This window comes from Paroedura picta, chromosome 5, assembly GCF_049243985.1.
Source record: "Paroedura picta isolate Pp20150507F chromosome 5, Ppicta_v3.0, whole genome shotgun sequence".
NCBI classification, from domain to species: domain Eukaryota; kingdom Metazoa; phylum Chordata; class Lepidosauria; order Squamata; family Gekkonidae; genus Paroedura; species Paroedura picta.
The window spans coordinates 20435235-20456622 of NC_135373.1; the positions used below are offsets into that span (position 1 = coordinate 20435235).

The window sequence follows — 21388 nt, forward strand, 5'->3', positions numbered from 1 at the left end:
GAATATCAGGGCTCTCCCCACCTCACCTCCCTCACAGGGTGCTTGTGGTGAGGAGAGGAAAGGGAAGGTGACTGTAAGCCGCTTTGAGACTCCTTCAGGTAGATAAAAGTGGAATATAAGAACCAACTCTTCTTCTTCTTCAATAATATCAGGGCTCTCTCAGCCTCACCTCCCTCACTGGGTGCCTGTGGAGGGGAAAGGAAAGGGAAGGTGACTGTAAGACGCTTTGACTCCTTCGGGTAGAGAAAAGAGCCATATAAGAACCAATTCTCTTCTTCTTCAGTAGTATCAGGGCTCTCCCAGCGTCACCTCCCTCACAGGGTGTCTGTTGTGGGGAGAGGAAAGGGAAGGCGACTGTAAGCTGCTTTGAGATTCCTTCGGGTAGAGAAAAGAGCCATATAAGAACCAACTCTTCTTCAATTTGATAAAACAATTCAAGAAAACAGTAAAAACAATTTCAAGGCTGTAATAATGAATCCGCTCACTATAGCTGCCACGTGTAATAATCAGTCAGTCTGCTTGGATCCAGTCTAGGATGGGAAAGGGCTCTTATTGGTGATGGTCATTGGCCCCAACTGAATGCCTGGTGGAAGAACTCTGTCTTGCAGGCTCTTTGGAACTGCACGGCTTGCAGCTCTTCCAGGATCTCATTCAACTAGGTGAGGGCCAGGACCAAGAAGGCCCTGGCCTCGGTTGAGCCCAAACGTACATCTCTCAGGCCAGGAATCAGCAGCCTTTTTGTGTTGGCAGAGCAAAGCTTCCCGTTTTCTCATTGGGCAAGGGACAGACTAGGTGTTATCCCATTGCCTATTGGCGCACGTCGTTACTGGGGAGGAGTTGAATAACACATTTGAAGTTCTGCATTGCTAACAGAGCATCCGAGGCGGTCAGAGGAAAAACAGTCGGTGAAAAGTGCATTTTGGAAACTACGGTGGTAACATGTTGAAAGCACCCATGGTAGAGTTAACTGTGCAGAGGGAATTATAACTCGGTGGGTTTAGTGGGGGGAAATGACTCATGCGCAGAGTTAAGGTTTACTACGTCGTTTTTAGCGATGTTTCCCCAATTTTTCTGTAATGCAGATTACTCCCGGGTGAACTGATTTCCGATGACTGGAGATGAGAGCCACGGTGTGGCTGTGGCAGAATCGATCTCAAGATACTCAGAAGTACATTTTAAAATAGTCCAACTTTTAAATATATGTGTTCTATGTGATCATGATTGGGACCTGAAATAATCTCAAAATGGTGAATTTGGGTATGGTATTCAAAATGGGACATTCCTAGAACTTGTGTGTGTGTGCCGGTTGTGTGTGTGTGTGTGTGGTGGCAAGTAATAAAGAACTGCACAAACAGTCTGACTCATGAACTGGACTCTACATATCTCACTATGTCAGGACCCAAACTAGACATCCCAAATTATCCACTGCTATAACTCCCAACCCCAAGCTGGGTCCTGAAGACCTCCTGGACTTACAACTGATCTCCAGATGTCAGAGGTCATGTCCCCTGTGGGGAATAGCTGCTTCGGAAGCCATTTCCCCCTTCTGGAGCTCCCCTCCAGCTTGGTGTAGAAGTTAGAAGCACCGACTTCTAATCTGTCGAGCCAAGCAGGATTCTTTGCTCCTCTTCCACATGCAGCCACCTGGGTGATCTTGAGCTCACCACAGCACTGATAAAGCTCTTCTGACCGAGCAGGAATATCTGGGCTCTCTCAGCCTCACCTCCCTCACGGAGTGTCTTTTGTAGGAAAAGGAAATGGAAGGCGAATGGAAGCCACTTTGAGCCTCCTTTGGGTAGAGAAAAGGGGCATATAAGAACCAACTCTTCTTCTTCAGTAATATCAGGGCTCTCTCAGCCTCACCTCCCTGACAGGGTGTCTTTTGTTGGAAAAGGAAATGGAAGGCGAATGTAAGCCACTTTGAGCCTCCTTTGGGTAGAGAAAAGGGGCATATAATATCAGTAATATCAGGGCTCTCTCAGCATTGCCCACCTCACAGGGTGTCTGTTGTGCGGAGAGGAAAGGGAAGGTGAATGTAAGCTGCTTTGAGAATACTTCGGGGTAGAGAAAAGCGGTATGTAATAACCGACTTTTCTTCTTCAGTAATATCAGGGCTCTCTCAGCCTCACCTCCCACACAGGGTGTTTGTTGTGGGGAGAGGAAAGGGAAGGTGATTGGAAGCCACTTTGAGACTCCTTCAGGTAGAGAAAGGCGGCATATAAGAACCAATTCTCTTCTTCTTCAGTAATATCAGGGCTCTCTCAGCCTCACCTCCCACACAGGGTGTTTGTTGTGGGGAGAGGAAAGGGAAGGTGATTGGAAGCCACTTTGAGACTCCTTCAGGTAGAGAAAGGCGGCATATAAGAACCAATTCTCTTCTTCTTCAGTAATCTCAGGGCTCTCTCAGCCCCACCTCCCTCACAGGGTGTCTGTCGTGGAGAGAGGAAAGGGAAGGCGACTGTAAGCCACTTTGAGACTCCTTCTGGTACATTCAGAGTTCACGCACAAGCACATACATACAGGTTCCTAATAAATAAAAGGTGGAAGATGAATATTTACTTAATCCAGAAGAACTGCGGGAGGGGGGTCCGGAGTGGCAGCCCGTATTACAGGGTAGGTTTCTTTGAACATGACAACAAAAATGGTGAGTTTCTGGTCTACCTTTATAGCCAGTTTTGCATCTGAAGGGCATGGGACCGGGCAGGAAGCCCTGATGCAATAGGTGACAGGGTTAAAAGGACAACAGTCAAAAGACTCTCTAGCACAGGGGTTCTCAGCCTTGGAGTTGCCACCCTATTTGGGGTCCCTTGGCCCCTTCCGTGGAGTTGCCCCATTGCTGGCCACCACGGCAGTAGTGGAGTTGCCTGGCAGCGGCAGACACCAGCAGCAGGTGGAGGCGAGTGGTGGCAGCAGGCAGAGGCAGGTGCTGGTGGCGGCCGGGAGCCAGTGGAGGCGACGGAGCCATGGCACTGGCTGCCTCCATGCTGCCTTGACTGTTGCATGCGCACACCAATGACGCCAACGAAGTTGGGGTCGCGGCAAGGAAAAGGATGAGAACCGCTGCTCTGGCGCATCAATGACTCTCTAGCACAGGGGTAGTCAAACTGCGGCCCTCCAGATGTCCATGGACTACAATTCCCAGGAGCCCCCTGCCAGCATTCGCTGGCAGGGGGCTCCTGGGAATTGTAGTCCATGGACATCTGGAGGGCTGCAGTTTGACTACCCCTGCTCTAGCACATTAATTGACAAATCAGGCCCTGACAATGAAATTATGATAGTGTGACAGTCCAGCTGATTGCTCCCAATAAGCAGACTTTGTTGACGAAAAGTTGTTTATTGAGTACACAATGATATTAACATCTGTCAAACTTTGCTAAGGCTACACACCTAGGAAGCATGGTTCAATCTTAATCTCCAGCCCCCCAGCTCCCCCCGCCTGCCCATTTGGGCATGCAAATCTGCGAATGCCACCCCCATAGCCCTGTCAAACTAGGGATACTGGTGTCAGGATCAGTGCCTGTTCTCTGCCATAAGGGTTCCTCCATTTTATGATATTCTCTGTATTAAATGCTGGGCTCTCTGTGTAACCCAAGCCCACAATTTCTTGCTGTCTGCCTAAAACCGAAACCTGTCTGCTGTCCTCATGTTATCATGATTTGTAGTGCCCGCTGTGAACTGTTTGTCTTTTGAACCTTGTAAGCTAGCTCTGCTTATTGTAACAATAACCGTGTATCTTGTCAATAGGCGCCAGGCAGTCCAAGGACGCGCTAAATGTAACACACCCTGGCTGGGTGCCTCGCTGGGCACCTGGGAAAGAAGAGGGGACCCTCCCCCCGGGAACATTCAAGTTTTGGGTGGGAGAATTGTCTTGAAAAGGGCTTGCATTTGTATTGGTTAGATTTGACTTCGCTAGTTATAGTGACTGAAGTAAACTTCCATTAAAACTTTCTTATTACAGAAGTGTTGCTGTGAGTTCTTTTAGCACTTGACAACTGGGATGGAAAAACAAGACGGAGTTCTTTTACCCAATTACAGGGTCAGCAAATAAAACATCTTTGTGCCTTGATTAAACTGGACGTACTTCTCGGGTCTCTCAAGCCACTGAGCCATGTCTCCTGAATTCTTCCATTAAATTCTCTAAAGCCCTTTGCAGGAAGGGAAAATCAAACTTCTCCCTATACCAACTGGAGACGAGGAAAACCTCTGGAAAGGAAATGCCAGCCTCCACCAAATTACTGAGGCAGTAGTTCCTGATTTTTTGACAGGTGGTTTCCTCATTGAAGCCTGGGTTCATTTTTTCATTCTGAATACTGATGTCCATTTTGGAGCACACGTAAAAGAGCTTCTTCCCCATTGCCTGAACTGCGCGGGACAGCTGGATGTCATAGACAGTGAAGCGATTCGACGCCACAATGAGGAAGAAGTCATACTGGTGGTAATTCACCTTTTCTAAGTATTCCTCTCCCTTAAAACTCGATGTTCCAATTCCTGGTAGGTCCCATAAAGTTACATGTGGAAACGTAGGGTACAAATAGGCCTTCGGGGGAGTTGTTCTTTCTATGACATCAGCTTGGGCCGTACCCTCTGCAAAATCTGACAGGCCTCTCAGGGCGTTGACCAGCGATGATTTTCCAGCACCTGAGACCCCTGTGATGGCAACGTCAAATGTATTTTTTTTTCATCACATTCAGTCCTTGATGAGCTGATCTGATTTAATAAACAAACAGACAGACAATGTTGCAACAGTTCTCTTGCTAGGTCAGAATCATTTCCCCCTGAGAATCTGGATTTAGCGGTAGGGTAAAATAGATATTAAAACTTTCCTATCTAAGTCTTAAAGCCAATAGGTCGTTCATCCAAGAAAAGACAGCAATATGAAAGTTATCTCTATTCCATATTTATTTTTTCAATATGATGTTGAAGTGCAGCAGCTATCTATTTGCTGTTTTGTCGACGGTTTTGTTAAAATTCAGGTCATTAAATGAAAGCCACAGGCACTGTAGGATTCAACCCAAACTCTATGGATTTACCATAGAGTTTTGAATGAACCCTAGAACATTCAGCAACCCAGTAACATCATTTCCAATTCTATGCCAAAAATGATGTCTTGACTTCATAAGGCACCATTCTGTGGACTCTTCACCCCCTAGAACATGCTTTCTCAACTGGGGTTTTGTGAAATCCTGGGGTTTCTTGACAGCCCTAGAAGTGTCTCCTGAATGCGTGGGAGTTAATTTTATCCATTTGCACTGGCACATCTGGACCCTCGCACCCAACAAGGAAAAGCTTTTGACCTTCTATAGCTGGACAGAGGGAGAGGGTGAGGGGTTAGAACACTGTATGCCATCTTTTAATATTTAGTGTTTAATGTTAATTTTAATGGGTTTAAATGGGGCCGTACTGTTTTTATCATTTTACTGTGAACCTCTGTGGGTCCAAATGGAAGGTGGCGGTATATAAATACAAAAAAAAAATTAAATATTAAATGTTAGATGCTAGTTGTTAAATATAAATATATAAAGGTTGTCAAACATTTATCAGGTGATATGACCATATATGTCCATGTTGAACCCCCACCCCCCTCCATGGCCAATGATGGGCCTGGAGGGGGTGGGAAATGGCAGGGCCTTGGATGGGTGCATACACAGCTCAGCTTCCCAACCCTATTCTGCATGATTGTGCCACTTCTGGGATTTCTCAAAGCCTGAGGAATGTTTTAGGACAGGGGTCGGCAACCCCCGGTCCGCCAGCAACCGTACCTGCCTCTTTCCACCCCACCCTCCCGCTGCGAGAAGCTCACCAGGCCCCGAGTGAAGCGGCTGCCAAAGTGGCCACTTCACTCGCAGCCCGGCTAGCTTCTTGCTGTGAGAGTGGGGGGAAGAGGCAGGCGCGGCCTCCAGCATGCCAGCGGACACTATCGTGCACGGGCAGAGCTGCCGCGCATGTGCATTAGTCCCCCCTGCTGGCAAAAATGCACATGTGCAGCTATTCTGCGCATGTGAGTTAGCGCCACCTGCTGGAGAAAACGTGCATGTGCGCGGCTGGGCCGGCAGCTTTCCCTCAACCCCGGAGGCGGTCCTCAACCAGAAAAAGGTTGGGGACCACTATTTTAGGAGGTTCTCAATGGTAAGAATGTTAAGAAAGGCTGTCCGAGAAAAACAGAATGTCCACTAGATACCTAATTGATATATATACCAATATGTAGTGTTGCCAAATGGAAAACTTCTAATGTTGAATTTTAGCATTGTCATAAAACATGGAAATTGTTTTCCTGTAATACTTACAATTTTTAGAAATATATCTGCAAATAAAACTATTACTGGGGTCTTAAAGGTGCTATTGGACTCAAATGTTGTGGGGCATTTTAATATTTTAAAAATATTTTAAATAATTGTTTTTAAATAATTCCTTTGAATTATGTTGTTTTTGGGGGGAGGTGCCTGGAGAAATGGTGACAGGGAAGCCAAATCCTACATTTAAAAAAAACTGATCCATGCCATTCCCTCCCCAATGCCTTCTTAAAAAAAATAATCCAACTTTTATTCATCAAAAAAACATACCATCATAAACCATATATTTTCCAAAACGACAGGTCACTTGCTACCTGATAGGTCCTCAGCCAAGAATGGCCCTCCCTTGTACCTTAGCTCCTATTGGGAGGGAGCCCTTGGCCAGGGATGGCTGATAAGGAGTCAGCCCTCTGCCCCCAGCCTTCTGCCACCCTCAGAACTTGTTGTGTGGAAACAGAGGAAGCCCCAATGTGTTGCTCTCAACCAGCCCTTTTCTCCAGGGGAATTAATCTCTGCATCTGATGAACAGCTTTCCTTCTGAGGGATGCCCAGGTCTCCCCTGGTGGCTGGCATCCTTCGACCTTTGTGAAGCAGGCCACAGAGTCCCCCTCCCAAGCAGCCCTTTTTTACCAGAAGGACTGTTGCCTGAAGATGAGCTATCATATCAAAATCCTCTCTCCAAAACAGCCATTTTCCCCTGGGAAGCTGATCTCTATAGTCTGCATATCAATCCAGGAGGTCTTCAGGCCACACCTGGAGGTTGGTGACCACTGGGTTAGGAATGTTCTTTGCCATTTGGAGGTGGGGATTCAAGAGTCAAGAGGGTGGGTGCAAGGAGCCCCACGGAACCCAGAGCAGCCTCTGTTCTCACGCGCTCCCTCCCTCCTAGCTGTTTTCTCCAGAAGAACTGGTGCCTGGAAATCAATTGTTAGTCCTGAAGCCCCCACCTACAGGTTGGCAATCCAACTGGCTGTACATGGAGGAGGCGTGGGGGATCAAATTGGGTTCTTGAAATTAGAGCCTCCTACTGTTTAATCTCCTGGCAAATAGATGGGGAAGAAATGGAGGTAGTGACAGATTTTATTTTCCTGGGCTCCCAGATCACTGCATATGGAGGCGGCAGTAAAGAAATTAAAAGACACTTGCTCCTGGGGAGGAAAGCAATGGCAAATCTAGGCCTGGAGCTTCATTGTCCATGGGGTCGCGATGGGTCAGACACGACTTCGCACCTAACAGCAACAACAACTGTTTAATCACTTCCAACACGTTGGATCTCAGGATCAAGCAGGAACGGGACAGGGGGGAGGGTCAGTAGCCAAGAAAGCCACAGTGCAGGCATGTGTGCTAGGACCCATTGCATTCCTGGGTACAATGGGCTTCGTCCCTAGTATCAACATAAACATTAAACCCTTAACTAAGCTCAACATACCTGTCGTGGTGTCTCATGTCTGGTAGAATTGCTGGTCTTGAGATACGTTTCCTGAGCTCATGGATGTCACTGTCTAAGGTGCACCAGAGAAGAGGGAAATCGTACTTATTCGGGTAGAAAGAGGAAACAAGAAAAATTTGTGAAGAAGAAATACCAGCTTTCGCCAAGTGATCGAGGCAATATTTCCTGACTTGTTGAAGGGCTGCCCCCTCATTGAAGTTTGGACACCATTTTTCACATGTCATACTGAAGTCCATTTGGGACCGCACGTAGTAGAACTGCTTCTTCATTTTCCGAATTGCACAGGACAACTGGATGTCACAGATAGTAACACGAGTACTGGAAACAATTATGAAAATATCATATTGGCTGTAATTTACCCATCTGAGGTATTCCTCAGCTTCTGAAATAGATGTCCCAAATCCTGGTAGGTCCCATATTGTTACATCTGGAAAGATGGAGTGTGGATAAGGCCTTGGCTCTAGGGTGGTTTGTATCACACCGGTTTCGGCTGCACCTTCCTCAAAATCTGAGAGACCCCGCAGAGCATTGACAAGGGACGATTTACCAGTACCCCACATCCCTGCAACAGCAATGTCAATTGTGTTTTTTTCAAAAACGTCCAGACTTGGTTGAGTTGAGCTTTTACCACCCATGGCTGTTCTGGATCATTCACCTGCTCTGAAAAATAAACACAAATATTGTGACTGTTAACTCAAGCTGCTATGGTTAGGAGCGCAGGCTTATAATCTGGCGACCTAGGATTGATTCCCCTCTCCTCCACATGCAGCCAGGTGGGTGACCTTGGGCAGTGGTCCCCAACCTGCGGGCCGCGGCCCGATGCCGGGCCGCAAAGGCCATGGCGCCGGGCCGCGGCTCCCTCTCCCCGCCCCCCCCCCGCAGTAAAAAACTTCCCAGGCCGCAAGCTTGCGGCCCGGGAAACTTCTTACTGCGGGAGGGCGGGGAGAGGGAATCAGGGCCGGGCCGCGCCTGCGCAGCCCGATCTGCGGGTGTGGCCCGCGGGCGCCAGCCCGATCCGTGGGCGCGGCCCGTGGGTGCGGCCCAATCCGCGGGCGCGGCCCGATGCATGGGCGTGGTCCCCTGCCGGTCCCCAGCCTAATAAAGGTTGGGGACCACTGACCTTGGGCTCACCACAGCACTGATAAAACTGTTCTGACCAAGCAGTGATATCAGGACTCTCTCAGCCTTACCTTCCTCGCAGGGTGTCTGTTGTGAGGAGAGGAAAGGGAAGGCGACTGTTAGTCACTTTGAGACTCCTGGTAGAGAAAAGTGGCATATAAGAACCAACTCTTCTATTTGTGTATCATTTTCCTCTGACAACCTAGATCGGTCTTTCTCAACTTTTTTACTATTGAGAGACCCCTGAAACATTCTTCAGGCTTTGAGAAATCCCAGAAGTGATGTGATCGTGCAAGATATGATTGGGAGGCATAGCTGTGGACACACCCACCCAAGGGCCCTCATTGGCCATTATGGATGAGGTGGGTAGGTCAACGTTGACCATATGTAGACAAATCACTCAATAAATAAAGGCCTGAATCCATAAGGTCCCTTTCAGCACCCTTGCAGTTGGCATTCCACAGTCTTGGGGCACCGTTGTCTCCCAGCCCACCTAATCCCAGAGGCTGTCAGCTTGGGATGGTATAGTCACATTACACTGGCAAAGGGTTTTATTTATGTTTGCAGCTTGGGAGCTGAAAGGCTAGAATGATGCAACGAAGTGACAAGACCATCGTACAGGATGGATTCAAGTGAGTAGCCGTGTTGGTCTGAAGTAGCACAACAAAAACAGAGTCCAATAGCATCTTTAAGACCAACAACGATTTATTCAAGGTGTGAGCTTTCAAGTGCATTTTACAGGATTAGATTACTGTAACTCACTTGATGTGAGCCTTCCCATATCCCTGATCCAGAATCTACTGTTGGTCCAGAACATGGCTGCACAGGTCCTATGAAGGGCCCCCTGGAGGGCGCACGTACAACCAGTTCTCCAACAGCTACACCAGGTGCCAATGGAGCTCCAGATAAGGTTTAAGATTCCGGATTTAACCTTTAAGGCAGTGGTTCTCAACCTTCCTAATGCCGCAACCCTTTAATACAGTTCCTCATGTTGTGGTGACCTCCAACCATAAAATGATGCAAGGGCTCTTTCACAGAAATTAAACCGAAACTGACCAATGGCGTGAAGATCCATTGTACATGATTGTATATAAATGTTTTTTTTTTCTGGGGTTTCTCAGTTCAGTTCTGACTCTTGTCCCAACATGCCAATCTCTCTCTATTCCACTGCTCCAGACAAATGAATGCTCTATCTCGATCTACCCCGCAAGGCTGCTGTGTGGGTAGCACCCCTCCCCGCAGCCAAGCTGCTTGCCCTGCCACAACCCCTATGAAAGGGTCAATTGACCCCCAGGTTGAGAACCACTGCTTTAAAGCCTTCTATGTCCTTTTTACTCCAGGCAGGACAGTGAGGGAGAATTTGGCTCTGAGCTACAGGATTCTTTTTTCTTTATATTGCTTGCTTGCTAACCTGCATACCTGTGTTCTCTACCTCGAGATACTCAAAACCGCACTGAAAAGTGGGCAGGCCTGTCTTTAAAAAAATATAAAATGTGCACTGTAAGTGTATTTGGATGGAGACCACCAAGGAATACCAGAGTCATGACCTGGAGGCAGGGCACAGCAAACCAATTCTGAGCGTCTCTTGCCTTGGAAAGCCCACTGGAACGCCATGAACTAGCTACAACTTGATCGCAAGAAGAACCGAAACAAATGAACGAATGCTGGGCCCAGTGGTCCCTTTAAGGCCAACAAAGTTTTATTCAAGGAGTATGCCTTTACATGTATGTACGATCATGCACCCAAAAGCCTCTGCCCTGAATAAGACTTCGTTGGCCTTAAAGGTACCTCTGGAATAAAACTTTGTTCTGCAAGCCAAAGCTAGCAAGCTAGCAAGGGTAAGGTGACCAGATTTTAACATTGGTAAAGCGGAACACCATTGACCGGGGGGGGGGGGGGTTCTTGATTAGAAATTTGGTCTATATGGAGCAACAAAAAGTTTCATAGAATGCACAGAATGCAAAAATAATATTGTAATACGTATTTTTTTTAATTTCAACATAAGTACAATTTGCCAGGTACCCCCAGATGTCCCTCTAAAAGTGGGACAATCTGATCACCTTAAACAAGGGGCAACCTCCTCCCATCTGCCAGCAAGGCACTTTAAGAAAATCCAAGAGCTGGGAGGTTCTGCCTTTTGGCAGGGGGAGCTGGAGTCACTAGTGCAGTGGGGGTCAAACAGTGGCTTTCCACATGCTGGCAGGGGCTCATGGGAATTGTAGTCCACAGGCATGTGGAGAGTCATCATTTAGCCAGATCTGCACTAGAGCATGTCTTTTTTAGATGTTCTCTTTATGAGGCCCCTTGCTCTAATATAATATTTCCTCTGCTTAGGGATGTAACTTGAAATACTGTTCAAGAAAAAACTGGGGCCCATTCTGTACACATTGGATAAATGTACTTTCAATGCACATTAGAAATACATTATCGTGTTCCGCGCAGGAAAATCCAACAGCAAAGGCTACTAAATGCAAGCTAAATTCTGCGCAACAGCCATTAGGTTGTGGAATAAATGAAATGATCAGTCACAGCAACTTACCCTATGTTCCATTTAAGTAGAGAATAGAAATTCTGGTTTTGTTTTAAAATTGAAACATATAGACCAGGGGTAGTCAAACTGCAGCCCTCCAGATGTCCATGAACTACAGTTCCCAGAAGCCCCTGCCAGCGTTTGCTGGCAGGGGCTTCTGGGAATTGTAGTCCATGGACATCTGGAGGGCCGCAGTTTGACTACCCCTGGTATAGACCATGTATATAACATCTGAATATATTTTCTCAATACTGCATGGCTCCTGCATTAATTTGCTTCCAGCCTCTATTTGCTGGTATTACTCTATTCTACCAGGCATTATGCTGTATTCGCATCACATCAAAACTTAATTCTACTGCTCCAACAGGGGGACCCACCTGAACCTAGCAGCAAATGAATGCGATGAGGATTCGGATCTGAAATAGAAATCCAAGCGGTGCCAACAGACCAGCTGCAGATTCTCCGAGGCTGCCGAACAAGGTTGTTTTTCGCTAGAGGCGGCCCCGCGATGCCGTTGACATTTCACACCGGCTGCAGGAAAGCCGCTGGGGCGTTCAATCAGCCCATTTCCCCGCAAGGGGATCTAAGTCCAGCGGTTTCGCTTTCGCTTTCCCAGCAGCCGCTGCGAAAGGGGAGCCGCGCGTGCGCCTGTCATGTATCCCAAATCCACGTTGGGAAATTCCTGAATAAGCCCCCCTCTCTACTGTAGGAATCTGTTGTGTTGTCCAGCCTCCTCGGTCCGATCCGGTGACCAGATCCGGCCACTGCCGAGCAAGGGCGGGGAATCAAGATCCGTCCGGCCTTTTCGCGCCCCCTGGTGGCTCTCCGCAGAGGCAGGGCCGAACCGGTTTCGCTTTCCGCAGGCGGCGGGAGGGCAGTGCGAAGGCTGAAGGTTGGAGGAGGCGGGGAAGAGCCAGCGAGCGAGCGGAGCGGAGAGGCCAGCCCGGAGCCGCGCTGCTCACCTGGGGAGGCAGGTAAGGCGCTCCTGCCCTCGCCGGGCTGCGCGAAGCAGCAGTGTCGCCGCTCCAACCCCGTTGGGTAACAGACGCCCGCTGGGGAGGGGGCGGGCTGAGAAATAAAGACCTCCAGTTTGGTTTTAGGGCCTTTGCCGACCTGAACAGGCTGATCCCGAAGGGGCTGGGCGATCGGGGGCTGGCCAGCCGCCGCTTTCCTTGCCCCGCGGGTCGGCGGCTGCGGCTCAACTTGTTGCAGGAGTTTGGGTGACTTCTGTGTGTGTTTGCGGGGAGGGGGCTTCGGTGCAATACGGGGCGTGGGGTCCTCTAGTCTAGGGATCGCTTCTGCCCGCCCGTCGATGCGCCCGGGGCTGCCAAGGGGACCCGATTCCCGTCCAAGTGGCTGCAAGCGCGGCCGAGGGAGATAGGGAGGTGGGCCGAAAGAAAGAAAGAAGGGTGGTTCCCACAGTCCGGCGGTATTTTAGACAGGAAAGCGCGGACTGGGGCTTCCCTAGAGGGATCTGAAGGGGCAGGTAGCCAACAGGCCGGGAGAAATATGCCCCCCTCCCTTTTACTACCCTCCCACGAATAAAAAGTTTGAAAACGGCCAGTTGAGGCACGGTATTAAATCCCTCCATTTATTAGAAACGTTTTTGTGCCCCGTTTCTACCCGGTCAGGGTCCCAAGGTGGCAGACGTCAAACAAACAAAACCCTTGTCCTTGGTCGTTGAATGGCATGCCCTGAAATCTCCATTGAAGGGCAAACGGTTTTGTTTCTCTCCAGGCCAGTTGGCAACCCAAGGAGGTAGCATTGCACAAGCCTCACACCAAAGCAGCTCCTTTCTCTTCTTGGCTAATTAACTCCTCTGGGATCTAGCCAGACCTGGAACTGGGGTCTTTTTTGGTCTGTTCAGAGCATATCTGAGCACTCCATTATAATTTTGACCATTGCAGATCAGGCTTAAACAGATCCATGGCCATATGAAATATTGCACAGCGGATTGATTTGCCTAGATTGCATTATGGGGTTAAGAAATAACCCTATTCCATGGTTGAACATCTAAGTATAATATGTGCATTGCATTTTATAAGGTTTTTTTGTCCAATTTGCACATGATGAGTTTTTTATATATCTTTATGTTTCAGTTTATGCAGTGCTCAGTTTGGATTTTACTACTGAGGAAGGCTTTTAGCCGAAATATGTTTGGCGCTTCTATGTGGAAACAGTTTGTACTTCTTAACCTGTATTTCTATCTTTGGATACTTGTCTCTATATTAGGTAAAGGAGGTATATGTGCAGAACCTTTAGAATATGGCTTCTAAATGACATTTACACTTTTGAATGTATAATAAAAATATACTTGATGTTTTGTACATTCGCACTGTATACTTAGCTACATGTTAATTTCGGGTTTTGGCCTCTTTTGGCTACTTGTCTTGTGCAGAGTTCTGTTTTCCTTCCCTCTTTTGGTTCCACTGGGCCTAAAGGCTGGCTCTTCTACAGTGAACAAGCACTGCCACCACTGGATGCTAAAAGCAAATGACAGCTGGTTATTGAGACTGCAGGGTGGGGAGAGAAAAGGGTCTTCCTCCACTGAAGTAACACTCTGATCAACCCCTCTCCCCCCCCCCCACACACACACACACTGTTCTCAACCCACCTGCCACATTGCAACTGTGGCTGACCTTCAAAAACCGCCAGGAAGATGATGACACATGAGCCCAATTCACATGTCAAAAATCTATCCAACCTGTGTTCACATGTGGTAAAAAAGGCAAATGCGGTAAAAAAGGCAAATACCTTGTTGGGCTGTATCAACGGGGGCATCACATCAAAATCAGAAGATGTCATAGTGCCATTGTACCTGGAGTACTGTGTGCAGTTCTGGAGGCCTCACTTCAAGAAGGACGTAGATAAAATAGAAAGGGTACAGAAGAGAGCAACAAAAATGATCTGGGGCCAAGGGACCAGGCCCTATGAAGATAGGTTGAGGGACTTGGGAATGTTCAGCCTGGAGAAAAGGAGGTTGAGAGGGGACATGATAGCCGTCTTTAAGTATTTGAAATGTGGTCATTTGGAGGAGGGCAGGATGCTGCTCCCATTGGCTACAGAGGAAAGGACATGCAGTAATGGGTTTAAACTACAAGTACAACAATATAGGCTAGATATCAGGAAAAAAATTTTCACAGTCAGAGTAGTTCAGCAGTGGAATAGGCTGCCTAAAGGAGGTGGTGAGCTCCCCCTCACTGGCAGTCTTCAAGCAAAGGTTGGATACACACTTCTCTTGGATGCTTTAGGATGCTTAGGGCTGATCCTGCGTTGAGCAGGGGGTTGGACTAGATGGCCTGTATGACCCCTTCCAACTCTATGATTCTATGTGTTGGCTCCACAAATGAAACCAGGGGCTCATACCTGGAGAAACAGGAGGTTTCAGTCAAATGTTGAGTATGTACATACATTTAATGGAACACAAGAATGAACACATGTGTAAAGAAGTATCTAGTATACGGTGTGCACAGATTGGACATGTCTTCATTGTAACTTGCAAACAAAGCTGCAGATCTCTCTGCCTCTCTTTGTCAAGCGCAGACAAAACTCACAAACAAACTTCTATAGAAAGAAAGCTTTAATTGGAAGTAGCTCTGTACACTATAACATTCGAAGTCAAGACTGTTCGATACTAGGACAGCAAAGAGTTATCAATACATTTCTCCCGCCTAAACCCAAGCGTTCCCAAGGGAAGGGGAAAGACCCCTCACCCAGGTGCCATCCCAGGCTTCCTGCCAAGGTGTTGAAGTTAGCACGGCCTTGATCAGGCCGGCGCCTCGGGCTAGCAGATAAGATGTTTACAAGAACTGGGCAACATTGTATCACAGCCGGGAGACTATGCAGTGTGAAAATGCAAGGATCAAAGGAGAGGGGGAATCAAAGGAAAACTACAGGCATTAGCATTCGGGTTACATGGGAATGTTTCTGTAAAGGCACAGCACTCCAAGATGGAGTCTCTTAGGTTCACTGGAAACTCAAACATGGCAGAGAGCAGGGACTGATCCTGACACTCTTCCTGAGACTGGGATTATTGGTGAACTAGGGGCCAAGCCCGTTGCATTCAGGAATACCACAGGCACTAGATTGGGGGGGGGGGGGAGAAGAACTCTGCTGACAGTTTCTTCTTTTCCCCAGGACCTGGAAAGGCTACAGGCAGCTGTTAGGGAACTCACCAGCAGGGGTAGCTCTCATGCGGCAGGGATCTGCAGCCTCCGAGCCTCAGTGGGAAGTGGAAATAGGAGGGTATGGTCAGGGGTGGGGGACAGAAGGCAATTGGCTGGCTGCTGAACAGTCATGCAAGCCGGTTGATGGAGGAGGCCCTCAAGGGCGGGACAGCCACCCTGAGTGGGTGTTCAGCACTGAGAGGCACTTAAAACATGAGATATGCTCTTCCTCCAATGCCTTAAGTAGAACAAATAGTTAGATTTGAGCCTTGTAGCATTTTAGAGGCTAACAAGAGTTTCAGGGTACCAGCTTTAGAAACTTAGAGTTCCCCTTTGCCAGATAGTCCAAAAATCTTGTAGGCCTCGAAGGTCCCACTGGACTCAAACAGATCAACAGAGCCACCCAATGGTTTTCCTGTGTGATTAATGCTTCGGGACAAGCTGAGAAAAGAATCAGAGTTCTTTGGTAGGAGGGGGGGCACATATAAAACAACTTACCTTCCCAATTTAGTCTTTATGATGAAAAGGGCTGTTGGCCCCATCTACTGAGTTCTGTGTGTGTGTGTGGGGGGGTCATTTTCACACACCCAAGTCCAGAATGGCAGGCACTGTTTTATGCCTCAGATGAGAGATCAGTCCTTGCTGAACTTGTAGGCACATTTGGAATTCTGAGAATACATCATGGGAGCCACAACTAAGTACAAACCAAGAGGGACTGTGGCTTGGTGGCAGAACATCTGCTTGGCACTCAGAAGGTCCCAGGTTCAATCCCCAGCATAGCCAGGTGAAAAGCACCTATAGAAACTGAGGCCCTGCGGAACTGAGTAAGCTCCAATAGGGCCCGTGTTAATTTGTAGCCTGCTTTTCTTTCCAGTTGGAACTGAAAGTGGATTCCGTTGCTCCCTCTTCTTCCTTTTATACTCACAACATCCCTATGAGGTAGGGTATGCTGAGAGAGTGTGCTTGGCCCAAAGTGAACCCCTGAACTTCCACTGATCTGCTTGGCTGCAGAAAGGTGGCCCGTTCTGGCTTCTGACTATATGCACATTCAGTTTGTGTCCCAAATGATCCATGGTGTTACTTAGATCAACCGTAGTCTACATACTATACATAGAGCTTGCTTGTAAAGTCGGATACTGCTATGGATTTCTGAATCATTTAATGTGCCACGTTAATACTTTGCTCCAATTCTGTTTTTAGATTTCTGGATTTCTGCCACCCTAATCCTGTGGCATTGCTTATCGGACATCCCACCCTGTTGATCGTACTGACTCACCCTGTATTATCCTCGAGTCTCAGAAAGGAAGGTGGGCTATCAATAACTCATTTTTTTTTTAATCTATTGCAAAACAGGTTCTTATTTTTTAAACTGAATTAGGACTCAGGAAAGCTGAAACTTCCTTCTTTCCTTTCATTACAGAACATCCAGATTTATGACTATGGAAGAATTTCAGGTCGCTATTCATCAGGGGAAGCTGTCGGATGCCATCTCCATAGTGCAGGCAAAACCGCTGCAGTTTTTCACCGATGTGCCGCTCAGTGTCGCCGTGGTGGGAGAGCCGGGCTCGGGGAAATCCTCCTTCGTCAACAGCATGCTGGGCAAACGCTCTGGTGAACCGGGTGCCGCCGAGACTGGCATCCAAATGACGACTACAAAGGCCAAGGATTACCCACATCCAACACTCCCACAGGTCACCCTCTGGGACCTACCTGGGCGGGAAGATTCTTTCGTCTCCCACACTGATTGGGTGGATCTGAACCGCTTTGACTTCTTTATCATCGTCGGCTACCAGCGCTTCCGGACCGTCCACGCCGAACTGGTCCATGAGATCCAGACAATGGGCAAGAGATTCTATTTCGTGTGGGCCAAAACAGATCTCGACGTGGAGGCATCTCAGAGACGGCAGCCCTCAGGCTATGATGAAGAGAAGGTCCTCCAACGCATCAGGGAGAACTGCATGACGAGCTTGCAGGACGAAAGGGTGATTGGCCCTCAAGTCTTCTTGGTGTCCAACTGGGACTCCCAGAGGTTTGATTTCCCCCTCCTGTGGGAGAAGCTGAAGAGCGACCTCTTGTGGCTGAAGAGGCAAGCGTTCATTTCCAGGCTGCCTTCCCTCTGTGAGCCTGTCTTAGAGAGGAAGAAGGCCATGATGAAGGAGAAGATTTGGCTCAAAGTCCTCTACTCAGGGCTTTTGGGTTTTCTGCCTGTGCCAGGTTTCTCCTTCGTCACTGCAATGTTCTTCTTTGTGAGGTTCCGCTCGCACTGCTACAGAGTCTTTGGCCTGGATGACCTGTCGCTCACCGTGTTGGCGAGGGATGTCGGGAAGCTGGTGGCGACACTTCAAGAAGTGATGACATCCAGAAAGCTAGTGCCCGTGTTGCTCTGGAGGCTTCCTGACCTCTTCGGTGCTATTCTTATGATTGTGGAATATTTTTGGTGGAATCGCTTCCCCTTTGCCGGCTCCTTGTTGTCAGGAGGCTGTTCGTTTTTCACCACCCACTACATGCTGCGTAGATGCCTAACAGCTGTGAGCAATGACACCAAAAATGTCCTTGCCAGAGCTCTAGAAAGCAAAGAGAGGACATCAATCTAGAGGATGCTGATCTAGAGACAGATGCAATCACGGGGCATTCGGTGAAATTGCAATCAGGTCTCATGTCTTCTCATGTTCTCATGTCTTCTCTTTATACAGCCCAGAACCAAATTTAGGCTTTCCGCTTTTGGGCTTTCCTCCCGAGGTTTCCCAGGCTGAAATTCATGATATGCTTTCCACATCTGAGTCTCACAGAGGCAGCCTCCCATCAGGTGTTGAAGTAAGCAGAGAAATATAATGTTGGCTGATCACCCATGTACTCATTTCCTCCCCCCCCCCGCTATGGTCCTGGGCTTAGCACTCATGGAGGGACAATGGTGAAACAAGGAAACAATTTTCTGTGTGCCTACCAAAATCATGGGCATAGTGAGGGCTGCTCAGGGCCTGTTCTCCAGCCATCATTTCTCTCTGGAAATACAGCTAGATTTGGGACCTGGAGACCCCCTGGTTTTGCAGCTCATCTCCAGGCGACAGAAATCAGTTCCCCAGGAGAAAACCGTTGCTTTGTAGTCTTAGACTCCATTGAGTTTCCTCCCTGCTTCTCGTCCCACCTGCCCCCAGCTCCACCCCGAAAGACTCCAGGTATTTCCCAAATCACAGGTGGCAACCCCAGTTAGATTCGAGTCCAGCAGCACCTCAGAGACCAAGAAGTTTTTCAAAATTCCCTTTGTCAGATATCTTTAAATCTCAGACTGTGAAAAGCTTTTTCATCTCTGCTGGGCTGAAATCTAGTTGCAAGCCGACACAGCTGCTCTCTGCAACTATCTTCCGGTAAATACGGAGCAGAACTCCCCAAGTTTCCCAGGCTGAAATTCATGATATGCTTTCCGCATCTGAGCCCGACAAAGGCAGCCTCCCCTCATGCTTTGCTCCCTTTTTTCAAATCCGCCCCCCATTGGTGCCTGCTTGCACCTTTCTTTTTATCGCATCCCTTAGTTCCACCATTCTGTGCCCTCAATCACTCCCCTCCAAGTATACTGAGTATGTGTGTAGTTTTTTTCAAGTGGGGTATTGCGTTACAACGCTGCTGTGGTGCAACCTGGAAGACTGCCGCTATTTTTGATGTGGAACATATTCTGGCATGCCTCCTCAAACGAATATGAATGTGGACATAACATCCATAGTCCTGCCCATGGAGCATGGCATAAGACAGGGGTAGTCAACCTGTGGCCCTCCAGATGTTCGTGGACTACAATTTCCATGAGCTCCTGCCAGCAAACACTGACAGAGGGTCATGGGAATTGTAATCCATGAACATCTGGAGGACCGCAGGTTGACTACCCCTGGCATAAGATGTTGAGGAGGCTGAAGCAGCTGAGGAGGCTGGCAGCATCCTGCCAGCTGTTGTGCCACCCGTGGGAGCAGTGGCTGCCTGCCCCCAAGCCTTGTCAGCAGCTGCATCACCCCCAGGGGCCTAGCTAGCTCCTATGCCACCAACGGGGACCGAGGCAATGTCGGAGGCCACAGCAGCACTGGTGGAGGCCCAAGGTGAAGGTAAACAGGAAGAGGAAGAGGAAGGGGAGAAGGAAAGAGAGAGAGTGTGTGTTTGTTTGGGTTTTCTTGCATGGAAGGGAGGGGGAGGTTGGGAAACCAACAGGTAAGAGGGGAAACAGGAAGGGAAGGGAGTCTGTGTATGTGTGTGTTTGTTTGCGAGTGAGGGAGGGGGAGGAACCAAGGACGAGGTTGGGAAACCAACAGGAATGGGGCGAAGGGAACAGGAATCGGGGGAAGAGAGTCTCTCTCTGTGTGTATGCGTGTTTGCAAGGGAGGGAGTGGGCCATGACCAAGTAGCCCCAGAACAGGTATGTATTCCACATACCCTCTGAGAGTCAGACTGTCGGGGGAATTTTTTTTTTGTTAGAAACAGCTTTGTAGCGCAATCACCCCAGGTATTTTTTAAGACAGATTGTAAGGAGGGGAGGGAGAATGGTAAGAGGACAAAACATTTATTTGAATAGTCCTCTTTGGGCTAGATTATTCTAATGAGAGAGAACCTCTTGTGGCACAGAGCCTCTTCTGGCGCAGAGTGGTAAGGCAGCAGACATGCAGTCTGAAAGATCTGCCCATGAGGCTGGGAGTTCAATCCTAGCAGCCGGCTCAAGGTTGACTCAGCCTTCCATCCTTCCGAGGTCGGTAAAATGAGTACCCAGCTTGCTGGGGGGTAAATGGTAATGACTGGGGAAGGCACTGGCAAACCACCCCGTATTGAGTCTGCCATGAAAACGCTGGAGGGCGTCACCCCAAGGGTCAGAAATGACCCGGTGCTTGCACAGGGGATACCTTTACCTTTACCTAATGTTTTAGATTGTTTTAATGTTGATGTTTGTACTTGTGATTCACTGTATTTGGCCATAAACAATAAACTTAGTTGTATCACATTTATTTTTGTTCGTTTGTCCGGTTGTACCCATCACTGCCATGTTTGCTAGCACTCTCTGCATCCCATCCTTGGGTTTTATCTCTCATTTCCCATGTCTAAACTGGGGTCCCCAGCCTTTTTTGAGCATGTGGGCACCTTTGGGATTGTGACATGGGATAGTGAATGGAAACACAAAATGGCTGTGGGAAGAGGTGGAGCCAACCACAAAATGGCTACCAGAAGAGGCGGAGTCAGCCACAAGGTCGTTATCCTCCTTTGCTCCCAGGCACACTTGGGAGGAAAAGAACCCTAGAATCATAGAATCATAGAGTTGGAAGGGGCCATACAGGCCATCTAGTCCAACCCCCTGCTCAACGCAGGATTAGCCCTAAGCATCCTAAAGCATCCAAGAAAAGTGTGTATCCAACCTTTGCTTGAAGACTGCCAGTGAGGGGGAGCTCACCACCTCCTTAGGCAGCCTATTCCACTGCTGAACTACTCTGACTGTGAAAAATTTTTTCCTGATATCTAGCCTATATCGTTGTACTTGAAGTTTAAACCCATTACTGCGTGTCCTCTCCTCTGCACCCAACAGAAACAGCCTCCTGCCCTCCTCCAAGTGACAACCTTTCAAATACTTAAAGAGGGCTATCATATCCCCTCTCAACCTCCTTTTCTCCAGGCTGAACATTCCCAAGTCCCTCAACCTATCTTCATAGGGCTTGGTCCCTTGGCCCCAGATCATCTTTGTCGCTCTCCTCTGGACCCTTTCGATTTTATCTACGTCCTTCTTGAAGTGAGGCCTCCAGAACTGCACACAGTACTCCAGGTGTGGTCTGACCAGTGCCGTATACAATGGGACTATGACATCTTGTGATTT

At 48.4% G+C, this 21388-nt stretch overlaps 2 protein-coding genes across 2 annotated transcripts; one reads left to right on the plus strand and one right to left on the minus strand.

The window, feature by feature from the left end:
- Positions 1–3367: 3367 nt before the first annotated feature.
- Positions 3368–4675, minus strand: LOC143837255 (interferon-gamma-inducible GTPase 10-like; the record flags this gene model as incomplete). Its single annotated transcript, XM_077336867.1, has 1 exon — positions 3368–4675. A coding segment is annotated over one exon (582 nt), but the record flags the coding sequence as incomplete, so codon positions are not given.
- Positions 4676–12152: 7477 nt separating this feature from the next.
- Positions 12153–20517, plus strand: LOC143837253 (interferon-inducible GTPase 5-like). Its single transcript, XM_077336865.1, has 3 exons — positions 12153–12363; positions 16756–16862; positions 16976–20517. Exon 3 carries the CDS (start codon positions 16989–16991, stop codon positions 18147–18149), a length of 1161 nt encoding a protein of 386 aa, XP_077192980.1. The 5' UTR covers positions 12153–12363; positions 16756–16862; positions 16976–16988; the 3' UTR covers positions 18150–20517.
- The last annotated feature ends 871 nt before the right edge of the window (positions 20518–21388 follow it).

Excerpts from the sequence above, each read along its gene's own strand:
- LOC143837253 (XM_077336865.1), top strand. The coding sequence starts at position 16,989 with ATGACTATGGAAGAATTTCAGGTCGCTATTCATCAGGGGAAGCTGTCG.